General features: G+C 43.9%; 1 protein-coding gene across 1 annotated transcript; it reads left to right on the forward strand.

The window, feature by feature from the left end:
• The first annotated feature begins 5219 nt into the window (after positions 1-5219).
• Hey (Hairy/E(spl)-related with YRPW motif) lies at positions 5220-9877 on the forward strand. The gene is made up of 3 exons (XM_018036379.2): positions 5220-6045; positions 6320-6534; positions 8113-9877. Exons 1-3 carry the CDS (start codon positions 5414-5416, stop codon positions 8517-8519), a joined length of 1254 nt encoding a protein of 417 aa, XP_017891868.1. The 5' UTR covers positions 5220-5413; the 3' UTR covers positions 8520-9877.
• Positions 9878-14306: the final 4429 nt, after the last annotated feature.

Here is a 14306-nt window from a genome sequence, read left to right on the forward strand (position 1 = left end):
TGATATTATCAACTTTATACTTAATTCAAGATTCGTACTTCGGAAAGAGAATAACTATCATTTTCAAATTTTGTCACACTTGTATTACTTTATTTTCATTAGTGCACACCATATTTTGCATTTGAAGTAGGAATAAAAGTAATTGGCATTTAATATCTCAATGAATATCAGTGTTTAATTGAAATTAGTTTCTGAATTGTTGTTATATCCACAAAATAGCGTAATTCGTTATATACATTGTAGAAACAGAATCTTCAATGTTGAGTTCATGGTAAATCTTAAACATTGTTGTTCATGTTGGTAATACAAAAGTGGAAAATTAAGTTTTTCATGCAGTTATTGGATAATAGTTTTAAATTCTCGTATTTGCTACCACTACAGCCGCTACAGCCTACTTTAATACATAGCCATGCTGAGAATAAAATGGCAACAGCGCGAGAGTCCAGATTTCGTGTAGTGCAACCACAACCGACTGTGGTGGCAAGAAGAGAGTCAAAGAGTCAGCTATGGTTGCACTACAGGAAATTCGGACCCCCGCAGTGTTGCCATTTCATTCTCAGCATGGCTATGTATTAAAGTAGGCTGTAGCGGCTGTAGTGGTAGCAAATACGAGAATTTAAAACTATTATCCAATAACTCCATGAAAAACTTAATTTTCCACTTTTGTATTACCAACATGAACAACAATGTTTAAGATTTACCATGAACTCAACATTGAAGATTCTGTTTCTACAATGTATATAACGAATTACGCTATTTTGTGGATATAACAACAATTCAGAAACTAATTTCAATTAAACACTGATATTCATTGAGATATTAAATGCCAATTACTTTTATTCCTACTTCAAATGCAAAATATGGTGTGCACTAATGAAAATAAAGTAATACAAGTGTGACAAAATTTGAAAATGATAGTTATTCTCTTTCCGAAGTACGAATCTTGAATTAAGTATAAAGTTGATAATATCAACGTTCTACGATTACCTATTACCTATCGTGCTGGAAAAAAGCATCGGCACCGGCATCGGTGAGCCTGAAGGTCGGTACACTCCGGAACAGTCATTCTGTGGGATTTCATGAATCTACCTTGCCGGTTCGAGCCCTCTTGGGCCCTTTTTTCGGGCCGCGCGTTAACACAGGCGTTGCCACTCTTTAGTAATCTCTCCTCGGTGACATTACGAAAACGGGTGTAATCGAAACTAGTCGGCGTCGGTGTCGAGGATGTCGGTACTGTCTGGAATATTATGCCAGCACCATTGAGCTATAGTATAAAACATCTTCAAAATTTCAAAAAATGCTTCAAATGAAAGTTGTTTTCCTCCTAACTTCGATATTTAACAAGCTAACTATGATTAATCGGCATTTTATGGGTCTTGAGAAAATCCGACCGTCCCACCGTCGAAATGGTGAACTTTTGGCAAAAAGTTTCGTTTTTCCTCAATTACTCCTAAACCGTTAGACTTACGAGAAAATTGCATATGAATCTTTCTTGTAGAGGACGACGAGATGTACAATTTTTGTATAAAAGTTTGTCGCTAGCATTAATAGTTTACGAGTTATTGACGAGAAACGAAAAAACAGTTTTTTGCGAATTACTCGTAAACTATTGAGGCTAGCGAAAAAATTTTATACATAAATTGTAGATCTCGTCATCCTCTACAAAATGGTCCTATAAATCTTCCTCTAAGTCGATCCGTTTGGAAGTTATTGGCAAAAAACGAAAATTTGGAAGAAATTGAAGGGGTACCCCCTTGGAAAAATGTCGGAAAAAATCGAAAATTTTTTTTTGTTGTTTATTATTAGCAACGTTCTTCCGACATCTGATTTCTTTTTAAAAAATGCGTTTCTAAAGTGCATAAACATTTGGGATTGACTGTATAGCCAGTACATCTTTAAGGAGTAATAAAGTAAGGCTGAAATTAATAAATAATAAATAATAATAAAATATATTATAATTGGTAGTTTTCGGGGAGGAATCAACTCGTTAGAAAGTTATCTACCGATACGGTGTGAAACCCCCTGGGATCGAGGCGATACCAAACGCTTCGATTGGAAAGTCATCGATCAAAGGTATCTTAATTCGCACAATAGCCGGTGATGTTGTAAAATTGTTGGCCGTGATCGATGATCACTCGATATCAAGTAGTACTAGGCTGATTAAACTCATCGTTCTACGAGAGCGTGGAACGAACAGAGCGACGGAGGCGTGGGGCTTCGCGGTTGTTCCGCTCCGTCTACTCTCCTGACAGCTGTCATTTTTGAAAATCGCCAGCAAAAAAATAGTTTAATGTACGAACGTGGACCCGCGACACGGAGGTTTCCACTCGGCACTTGTTCCCGATTGAGACGCCTCGAACCGCGGCGAATCGTGACGATTGGGGGCGACTTTTAAATGGGGGTTTAATTTCAGGGTATGGACATTCCCATTCGACCTCATGTGTATGTTCATTCGATTCTTCGACTGCGTCCACTCTCCCTACGTCAACTTTCTTTTTTTTCTTCGCAGACATAGTTTTAATGGACATGGGAAAACTTGATCACGAGTCAAGCTGTAGGCATCGAGATTTCGAAATTAGATTTGTTAGAACGCGATGGACTCTCGTAATTCGAGTTGGACAGTGGTTAATAGGAAGCTAGACTAATTGCGAAGGGCAAAGCAGCACGCTCTGCACAGATGGTGCGACTATGTGACTCGGCGGATTTTCGTGAAAAGCCTTTTCATCCTGACTCTAGTGAAGAGTAATAAGAAATCGTTGTTCAACGATTTTATTAAAAATTGGAAACAAACGCATACTAACAATAATGCAGTTTTGCTACGAATTTAACGATTAATGGATAATTTTAACGATATTTCTTACAGACTCGATCCGGCGCGTGGGGACCGATATTTATCGTAACGCGATCGGTCATAAATTCGCGCGGATCCGTGGAGACGGTGTAACGCGATCGCCGATAAATTCATATTCATTTCCGATTGTCCGAGCGGGCAGCACCAACAAGTCGTAAAGCAAAACCGGGCAGCGGCGCGTGCTGACCGGCATATGCGTCCGCGTTGTTCCGGGCTCAAGTGCATTCCGAACAATATCTACCAATTATTGGACGATTGTGCCGCGGGACCAACTGTCAACATCGATGGTCAACCGGCCGATCGGGGGAGGCAGTGACCATCGGACGAATCGACGCTGCTCATCATTCGTCACCCTATTGGATCGAATTCCCCGCGATTATTTTCGTGAAACATCCCGGTCGATTTTACTCGCGACTAATTTTATGCCTGTTTTTTCTACCAGCCGCTGTTTGTCCACGAGATGGACCGGTCGTCGGACGTCCACTCAATATTCAGCATCGAAATTATGAATATAAATATTTGCAGGCTGAAATGAACGAGCTACTACCATTATCTCCGGTTCTGCTGGCCAGCCACTTGTATCGCACTCACGTATCGCCGTTGCTTGTCATCCGTGTCACCTAATGACGAAAGTTTGGTACGCAACGGCGCAACGCTTGTTCGTCTGTAATGTCGATGCGACGAAAGTGAATAGTTAGCTCAAGAATCGACTTCGTACTTTTATAAGAGTGGACAACGCGACCCGAAGACGGAACATGGTGCACACACGAGCTACTATTATGAATGTAGATTTGCGGCACGCGGCTCGCGCACGTGAAGTCGCGTGCAGACAGGAAATGGTAGCCAGACACTTGGTCGGCACATCGAAGACCGTTTAAGTTTATGCACGTTGTTGTTACTTTTTGAAAAATCTCAAAACGTTTCTCAACACTCTCCGGAGTGTCGAAGTCATTCAGTAGTTTGTAATACTATTTGTTGCTTTAATAAAAGCAGACTGGGTCGAAACGGTATGCACACGGAGGACTAAGTACTATTCCGTCATGAGAGTCCATACTAGTTTCGCACAGCTTGGAGGTACTGGGATAACCGAATACGTAGATCCGAGTAGTGGAAAACCGAAATCCGAGGCGAAGATATAGAAACCATTAGAGAACGTTTTACGGAATACCACTGTGGTAATTCGTGGCGAAAAGTTAACGATGAACGATTAGTCAGATCGGTTCTCACCACGCCGCCGCAGCGATAATCGTGCGAGCGCGTGCCGCGCACGATTGCCGCGTGAGAACGGTCTATATCGCGATCGCACCCTCCCTCGTAGCCGGCCACCCTCCAGGAATTGGTAAGCTACCGTGGGAGTCAGCTAGAAGACTAGTTTTACCAGTAAATCGATTTTGTACCGATTTTCATATTGTACTCAAATTATAATTATGTAATATATAATACATAATATATAATATATAATATAAACAATAATTATGTAACCCAAATTGTATTATATTAATTGTATGCTTCGGTTTTCGTACTCTTCGTTGTAACATTTATATAAAATACTGAGTGAAGTGTTTCAGATATCAGAATCAAGTATATCGAAAAAAGTGTCTGTCAGGAGTAGGACTGCAGATTTCTCTATACAATGAGGTATTATTGCACTCATTTAAAAAAAGCCTAAGATTGAAATTTCTGACGTTTACGTAGACTAGAATAAGGTACCATAAAAAAAGTGGAACACGTATTGAATAAATTGTATCTCTTTCCCATTCTTTGTATTTTCTACACGGGCGACTCTTGAATGAATGTAAAAAATCCGCGGTCTAGTTATCACGATTCGAGGAGAAGCGAGCGAAGTGGCGCCTGGTTTTCAGATTTCACGAGATCTTGCAGAGGGGTGGACGAGGAGGTCCCGCACAGCGTGCGACCAGCTAAGCGCCAGGAGCGTTCCCACGAAAATCGCTCTCTTTGATCGGCTCGGTACGCTCCCCCTCGCAGTCTCTTTCTCACCCTCGTGGGTCTCCTTCGACGAGGGGGGAACTCGTAGCTGCTTTTCACCTTACGATCGGGGATCGAGCCCGAAGAGCAGAGAAGTTGCCCCCACCCTGTGGACTCGCGTCGCGGCGCACCTAGTCCCCACCATTCGACGGGACCGAAACGGGGCACGCGGTCGTGTGTCGTCCCCGGGTCCTCCCGCACACGACATACGTCGGCCGCCACGCGACCAGTGCACACGCCTGCAGTACAGCGTCTGCGAAACGCATCGCGAGCGAATCTCCTTCGCGCGCGCACCACACGCGACCGCGAAGCCGCGGCACGTGAATCCGGTCAACGTCCGTCCGTCCGTCCGTCCGTCCGTCCGTCCGTCCGTCGACGTCCACCGTTGCTCTTTTCGACGGGACAAATCGTGAAACGTCTTCCAAGTGAATTTTCTTTTACGACACAATGTTGCCACAGTACTTGGTCACAAAGCGGAACGCGTTCGACAGTTAGCGAAGATACGGTCAAATTATTTGACTACGTCGTCTGTTCATTATCCATCGTGTCGATTGAGTTGAAACTTTGCGAAGTAAAATGTGGAGAGTAGTGGTCGCGCGATCGGACGACAACAGCACGTTGCTGTCGTCGGAGATAGCCTCAGGCCCGGTCGGTCCAAGTCACATCTCCGGCCTGCCTGGAACACCTACCGGACACCATCACCACCACCACTGGGGATATCCACCGCCTCCTCACGCGTCTTATCAATCGCAGCATCCCGATGCACCGCGTCATCATCACGATCCACGGCCTCCTCACGAGCTGAGACATCCGGCTAACGCGGATCTCAGGACTCAGGAACTGAGGCACGAGATGCACAGACCGGATTTGAGGCACCCTTCAGAGATGCAACGGCATCAGCAAGAACTCCACAGGCCTGACATGGGTAGACATCATCAGGATCTGTCGGGGATGAGGCAGGACATGTCCACGGATATTAGATCTAGTCATGAGTTTCCCGATTTGAAGATCGACGTCGCGGATATGAGGAGTCAAGAGAACGGTCAGCAGCAACAGCAACAGCAACAGCAACAACAACAACAGCAGCAGCAGCAGCAGCAGCAACAATCATCGCAACAGAATCCGACTCACCAGCAAAGAAATTTGAAAAGAACGATGAGCGACTCAGACTGCGATGATGTGTTCTCCGAGGAGAGCGGCAAAGAACCGTAAGAGTCATTACTGTACATTCAGCTTCTGATACTTTCAATAGTTTTTCATTAGCCATTCAATTTTTTTTTTATAAATGCATCGAATCGCGTATGAATACGATCGTGTTTGCCAAACATATGTACGAGTCCTTTCGAACGGTAATTAAAAACCGATTGTTCTCCGAGGGGAGAGAACGAACAATCCCAGGGATATCCGTTACCGTGTTGTGAATTCATCGTTTGAGAGACCAAGATCCGTCTGGTAACACTTTTCCATTCTGTTTCCATACAGTTGCAATTCGCCAGGAGGCGATTCCTGCCAGCACGCGTCGCGAAAACGGAGGAGAGGGATGATCGAGAAGAAACGTCGCGACAGGATAAACGCGTCTCTCGGCGAGCTGCGGAGATTGGTGCCAGCCGCGGCCAGAGATCCCCACAGCGGTAAATTAGAAAAGGCCGAGATTCTCCAGCTCACTGTGGAACACTTGCGAACGCTTCGAAACAAAGGTAGATACGTGATTCGGAAAAGGGTTTCCCATTCGATTCGTTTCCTCCTGCGCGCGAGTTACCGTGGAGCTTCCAGAACCGGAAGACACCTGTTGACGCGATGCTCTGCTATAACCAGGGCTATAACTATCCCATTCGAGCTGCCATATGTCGTTGGAATCATGAAAATAGTCACGGTTCATTACATATACATATATCTGCGCTTGCTTCAGTTGAGGTTGAGAATATTATTGACGTGTTTAAATTATATAGACATGTAAGAATAGAACGCGCTTGTGGTGGTCGAATTTGTACAATGAAAACGATAGAAGTAAAACAGAAAAAAAAAGAGAATCATACAGGCTCGTGTTTAGACAAGAACAGAGAGGGGCTTGTATGATCCTCTTTCTCTGTTTGTTTATTATTCCTTCTTCAGACTGCTAGCGCGGTTTGTTCTTGTATGTCTATGTTCTGAACAATTGGCTGATCCTACAGCTAAAGTTTCACATTATATGAACAGTAATAACTGCATTGTAAATTCAATTAGATAAACGTTACATGATATCGATTTGTATGTTTCTTTTATTTTTATTTCTATTTTTCAACATTGTAACAAGGATTGAGCTTTGAATATTTTCAATGTGGCAAACATTCTTTATATCCACTGGCAGTACAGTTTTACTATAGATTCATAAAATCCGTCTATTGATTATGGACGAAGGTAGTTACTTCCGCGATTTGAAGGGAACTAAACCTGAGATAGTCCCGGAGAAGAGCAGGTGCGGGGCCCGAATCGGAGATCCTGTGGGAAGCACAGGAAGTCAACGACTCTTCCGAAGTAGTGTTCCCACGATTGGTGGCGAGTTAGGTAGTAGTGGGGTGTCCCGCGCGGCACCCTTCCGAAGGAGGCACCGTGTTGCCCGTCACGACCGGGGCAGATGTCGAACCCTGTGGGAAACCGACTCCCGTTTTATATCTATGCTGATGCACACACACGCACAGGCTTTCGTCCGTCTATCGACCTGAGGTCACTTATTTCTGCGAGTGAGCCTCCGTTCGCGGTACATGGGCCATTTACATTTCGTCACAGATGATCCTGTCGATGGGACAGCGAGACGTAAAAAGGACAGAGACTGAGAACGTTCCTGAGGAAGGATCATCCTCACTTACAATCATACTCGTCTTAAGGATCTAAAAAACGAATATTGCAAGCTACCTCTGAATTAATTGTACACCGTTTCTCGTTTTTACATATTACGTATTAATAAAATTGTTGCTTAAAGATGTCGATCGGTGGCGGACTAGGCGGTGCGTATGACGCGCATATGCCGTGATCTATGGGGGTCTAAACGGTTCCCACGCTACCTGTCCCATTCCTCCTGTACACAATATGCTGCCGGCTGCTAAAGCCACCGGACCGTCCCACTTGCCTTTCTTCATCGTTCGCTCATTCTCTCTGTCACGTTTCTCTTTCCGTGTTTCATAATTAATACTACAATTACCACGTGGCGATAATTCCTCTCGTCGCACGCATTGAGCTCGTCACAAAGTAGTCAGTTATCTTTCCCTGACGAGCGCGTTTTGTTTTTAATTTTCTAGGTCCAGAGGGATACGACAGCACGAAATTAGCGATGGATTATCATGCTGTGGGCTGGGGTGAATGCGCTGCCGAAGTCGGCAGATACCTCGTCACGATGGAGGGCCTCGACGAGAGGGATCCTCTCAGGTTGCGATTACTCTCGCACTTGCAAAGTTTCCACCGCGAGCATCCACCGAACGGGGTGCCCGCGTCCGTGCCTCCGGTGACCAGCTTGACGTCGACGTCGACGAGCAGTAATTACGAACCGTCGAGCACCGTGTCTACCGGGATGCCACCGGCAGGGTCGGGGACCATGCCACCCCTTTTAGGTGGAACTGCGCTCGGATGGAGCCAGTATCCGGGACAGTATCCTCAGCAGCAACACGGCAAACCTTATAGGCCGTGGGGCGCGGAACTAGCTTATTGAGATACGTCCCATTTATTTGTAGACTAGACTTCGAATTTGAAACTCTCGGTCGACTCGCAGAAAGCAGATGTGAAGGGCGAGATTTTCCGGTTGAAAATCTTACCCTATTCTTGAATTTTATGCAACGCGTGCCTTCTGCAAGTTCACCTGCTACTTTAACTTCGATCGTTCCTAGGCAGAACGAACGAGAACGTAATTTTTCTACGTGTGATACGATATGATAGTCATGCCAGTAGCTGATAGCGAAGATATAATTTATTATTAGATTCGTGCGTTCCACGAAGATGTACAGTTTGTATATACCAATGACTGATGTAAATAACTTTTACTTTTGTACGATCTCTTTATATCCTCGATTTTCGATATTTTCTACTGTATCTATTTATCCGGTTCTCCGTGCAACGGAGTTGCGTCGGACGTGTGAAACAAGTGCCATTAAACTCCTCCGTATATGTACTTACATGTTCCAAATGCTCAAATTATTCTTGCAATAAAGATTGGCAATAACACTGAACGATATGTGCGTAGTTTGTTCATTCCGTCGAATCTTCCCTCGCATAGCCGCCTGTCCTAGTTTAACGACGCTATAGCGGTTGCGAAATGATCGATCGGCCAAGTACGTTTTTGTTCCTCACTTTTTCGCCCTGTTCGCGACACGACGGATAGGCTACGCGTTCTCACGCGGCGCGTCGCGATGACAATGTTCGCCGAACTATTCTTATGCAAAGATTCGCCTAGCAGCTTGCCGCGGAGGCGAGCCGGCAAACGAGAAACAAAGCCGTCGCCGCGGGCGTCGACACGCGAACCAGTTTTGCGCACTCGTTAAAACGTTTTCGCAAAGAATACCGTGGACCGGGAAATTCGCTGGGCTCGTTACGATCGCCACGGCTCGGGGAGCAATTAGCCGAGTCCTGGTTTTTGCGGATATTCAAAATAGCCAGGGAGCGAGACTAATTGTCCAAGAGGAAGAATAGTGCGTGGGCACGTGGCCCCTATTGTTCGAACCGTCGTTGCTACCCTCTTTTACACTGTTCCCGGACAAAACTGAAACTCCTTCTCGTTACGCGGTTGTCGCATGAAAAAAAAAGTTACGAAAAAAATGTTTTTCGACAGATAAACAAGTTCGCGACTTAAATATATAATTCTCAACTTTAAATCGATTTTATTCCTCGATGAAACTTTCTTTGACGCATTTCATCCAGCGATCCTCTGATGCTCTTATGACTTGAAAGTCTTCGAAGTACCTGTTTACTGCAGTTGTGAGCTTTAATGAAAATTGACAACTACTAAATTCCATTTTTGGGAACGAACAGGATGAAGCAAACCAAACTTTAACTAGTTAGGGATTTCTATTTGAATTGAAATTATTTCTAAATTTATATACAAATATATACTTAATTTTTAAATAATTAAAGATTCCTAGTTAAATTTAAATTATTTTTACATTTCTGTTGAGTCGACAACTAAATAATTGCGGAGCTTGTCGATAGAGTTCTTATTTAAAATCCTCAATCACTTAGTTGCTAACCCAATAGTAGTTAAACCGAACTTCACTCTGACTAGAAGCTTTTGCAACGCTGAGAAATGATAATTTATTCGAATGTACGTACTCGCGTATACCTGTTCGATTCGCATTAAAAAGTAAGAGACTGAGACCCGATGACAAGGAACAGAAACAGCAACAATCGTCAATAGAACTATTTTATTCATGACATTCGCATCCGTTAAAAAGTCACAGCCTTATCGGACAAACTTATAATAAAATATCATTCGTATATCACATCTATGTACATTCGCACTCAGTACACATATATATATATACATATTCGATACATATTCACCTGGTTTCATGTACTATATACACATAGAAATGCTAAAAAGGTATGTACTTAAAATTAATGGCCACTGAAGCGTTTCGCGTAAACATCTTCACCGAAGACAGCCAATGAAACATAAATTGTGCGCGATGAGAATACTGTGAGCAAAGTGTGCGAGAGTCGCATACCCGTGTTAAGAGTTTAACTTAAACTTCTGATCGATTCCAACATAACGCTGTAGAGTATTTAAACGACGTACAAAAGTCAGGAATTAATATTAATTAATGCGCGTGCAGAGACTCGCAGAATTGATCAGGTTCACGTTTACTTATGAGAACATCGGTTGCAGACGATCTTCGAAAATCGGTCCACTCTCGCGAACGATTCAATCGCGCAAATTCTAAATCGGTGCGCGCATACTACTTTTTACGTGAGCAAAATAACACGTATAGTATAAGAATGAACGAATTGCTTTTCCATTGCCTCCTACTTCTGCTAAGTACCCTAAGCGACCATCAGAATGAGATCAGAATTAACACCAGATCTACCAAGGAGGGTCGAAATTACTCGATTGCCATTTCTTGTAATCATTACTCATTTTCAGTACATTTTTTTTCTAAAATATGCAAATAATTAATTCTGTAAAACAATTTACTCTTTTTTTGTCTTTTTGATATAAAATATTATGCAATACACCTCCATATACCGAGATGAGTCATTTTGACCCCCAAGTAATTATTTTGAAAATTATTGTTATTATTATCATTCAATTTTCGTTCATAAAGATATAAAGATTGCTGTCTTTTCTTATGACTTATTAATTGGAAAAACAAGTACTTTTGACCTCTCCGGTAGAAGCAGGTATCCGTTAATCGCCAGTAGTTCTAGTGTTAAACGACCGAAGTGCTTACGAAAAGAAACCGCGAACTGCGATCGGACGAGCGACGGTCAGAAAACGAATATTTCGATGTTTGCACGATTATTTATAACGTTGTCCTCGACTAACGACGATTCATTTAACAGACTCACAATTCATTTCAATTGTACACATAATGGATTACGTACAACGCTCGGATCGAAGAATACGAAGATTTTTCTTTGGACGTTCGTTGCACTGTCTCGTTTAAAAAAGAGTTGAACGAAATATTCCCTCGATAAATCTGATAACTTTATCTCTGCTACTGCTAGGGGATTGCCTCGGTTGAAACCAATGAAACGATTAATAACAGTGATGCCATCCTCAATTAATGTAATATGATCTAAGACAGAACGTTTTGATCACGTCTGAGTTTATACAATGTTTTATTTTTAAATATTCTGTTATATAATTACTTTTCCAATTTCAGGGTACCGGCGGAACATACGGAATGTAGCTAACAGTTATTTATCGAAGGAATATTCTACATAGGATAACTATTTATCGTTAATTGTACGGGATGTGGTCCGACGATCATTTAAAATGCAATTCGAAAAATAATCGAACGTACAATTAATTTCTGGAACGGATTGCGGAGTATCGTCCTCGATGTTTCCACGCTTAAGCGAGTCCTCGTCGCTTTTCAAAACCGTGATGGTATAAGGTTCGTCGTGACGCGGCCTGTGCGTCGTTAGAGTATCATCTCGTTCTCTATGTTTTCGTTTCGTTGGTTCTCCTCGTGTTCGTCGCAGTAGCAGCACATGGAGCCGGAGTCCTCCTCCGAGTTCTCGGCGACGTACGTCGTGTACGTATCGATGCTCTTCGTATCCAGAGACGGGAGAGACCACGACAGAGACTCCGTCTCGAACTCCGGTATGGCCGAGTGCCAAGAGGTCAAGTTTCGCGACTTCTTCGCCTTGCGGCTGCTCGTCGACAATTTCTTGATGGCCTGAAGGAACGTTTTACAATATAGGCGATCCCGCTCCCGTTTTTATTAACGGACTAATTGGGAGCTAATCGGTGACTGAATCGAGGAATTTAAAAGCGATGGAACGATTTCAAAAGTCCAAGGCATTTTAAACAGCTATGCGAAGAAGAGTATATGTACGAACGCAGGCGATCACGTATGCATAGTATGTACTTTAATAGAAAAGCGTACGAACATGCTAGGTAGTCGGTCAAACGAATCAATGCCGAGCAAAACTAAAATCTAAATAAAGAAACTATGGCCGGTATTCAGAATCGTTGCTTATTCTTAAGACCGTCTTAAGCATTTGCTATCCTTGTCTATCTCATATTTCCAGTCCCAGTATTGTACAGGGACTTAAGCAAATGCTTAAGGCGATCTTAAAGATAAGTGAAGATTCTGAATATTTATGGATATTTAGGAGAAGAAAGAAATATCTGGACAGTCGAACGAAATCGAGCCAGTCTCGAATTCGGTGAACTAATTACGAGTTAACGTCCGCAGGTCCGAGGGAAATTAGGTCGACCGATGCACCAGAAGCGAATACGCGCGCGCACGCGCGTGTGTGTGTATGTGTGCATGCAACAGAGGCGAGGAGTGATTAAATGTCATCGTCTTACCCTGAGAAGTCTACGACCAGATTTGCTCAACAATTTTCTCAGCATGTCGACGACGTGTCACGTCACGGGGTCTTAAAATCCGAGCGTCGGTGTCGCGATCGCCGGGAAACGAGAAATTGAATGCGACACACAGCGGGGATTGATTTTTAAGCGATACGAACCCTGACTGCACCAGCCGCGACTGGAATCGATGCGCACGCTACGGTGTCACGCGACCGAATACCGCTCCGAGCCGGTCCACCCTCCTATTTATCACCTCGCAGCCTTGCCCGTTCCTTATCGTACCACGCCGTGCGAGCCACCCTCCCCTACCCTTACTGTGCGCCACTTCCGAGTGGACCTTTGGTAAACACAACGGGAAGGACTGCTTTAAACCCAGGCAAATTCTCCAAGATCTTTTTTCTCAAGCTGCTTATTTCATTTCGGTATAAACGAGTCGCATAGCCATGTGGAAACGAGAAATTGAGATAGCCTGCGATTGAAAATCATCTCCCACTTCGCATTGAAAAGTCGTGTAAACGAGATCGTTTACCGGATCGATCAATGTTCGGAGATCGAAAGAGAAAAAGTGGTGAAGAAGGGAGGGCGACGTTCATTGAAAAATCGAAGCGTGATCGGCGCGTGGCGCGGTCGCACGCACGCATGCGTGCGGTATACTTGCTTGAGCAAAGAGCTCGGATATACGCGAGCTAGTACGCACGTGCGCTACGTAACGCGAACGCGTGTGAGCGAACTTGTTCTCACGCGACGACACGCGGCCACCGTCCCCCAATGCGTATCGCCACGTGCCACTTGTATGCGCCCATGGAAAGCTCATAATTGTCATAACATTCGATCCGCGCTCGCTTCGCACAGAGAAACGCCAATATTCCGGCTTATGTCCTAAATCCGAAGGGCTCGGACACTCCCCTGCTTCCTCTGTTCCCGACCATTTCTCTCTTTACCCTTTCGTGACGTTTAGACGTAAAAGAATAAACCGAGTGTCCAACGTGTAAGTAAGAGAACAATATAAGCCTATGGAAAGAAACTCGTAAAATGACGTAGAAATTATTTAACAGTGTCATAAATTAGGCCCTTCCTCTAACATCGAGGATCTGAGGCTTCACTGTCTCTCATTTCCAGGGTGCATCCACTGGTCATTTTTTTCCAAGTCGTGTTTCGACGATCTTTTCCGGAGTTTCTGCCTCTCTTTCATATGCCGATAGAAAGAAAAGAAACTCTCCCCTTCATTTCCTTCCTTTCAATACCCCGGGCTTGATTCTCCCATTTAAGTCTCTCCCATATGTCGATATTTATCGCTTGAACTCCTGCCATCGAGAGTCTTCGTGATCTTTGATTTTTGGCAATCGACGATACATCCAAAATTCGAAGATCTCACACGAGCTGAATGACGTCAGCGGCGCGCCAAGTGATGACGTCAGAGCCACCCGCATTTCACATTCACTCGAAACTGGTTCATGTCAAACC

Source organism: Ceratina calcarata, unplaced genomic scaffold, assembly GCF_001652005.2.
Source record: "Ceratina calcarata isolate Rehan_Ccalc_2016 unplaced genomic scaffold, ASM165200v1 scaffold151.2, whole genome shotgun sequence".
NCBI classification, from domain to species: domain Eukaryota; kingdom Metazoa; phylum Arthropoda; class Insecta; order Hymenoptera; family Apidae; genus Ceratina; species Ceratina calcarata.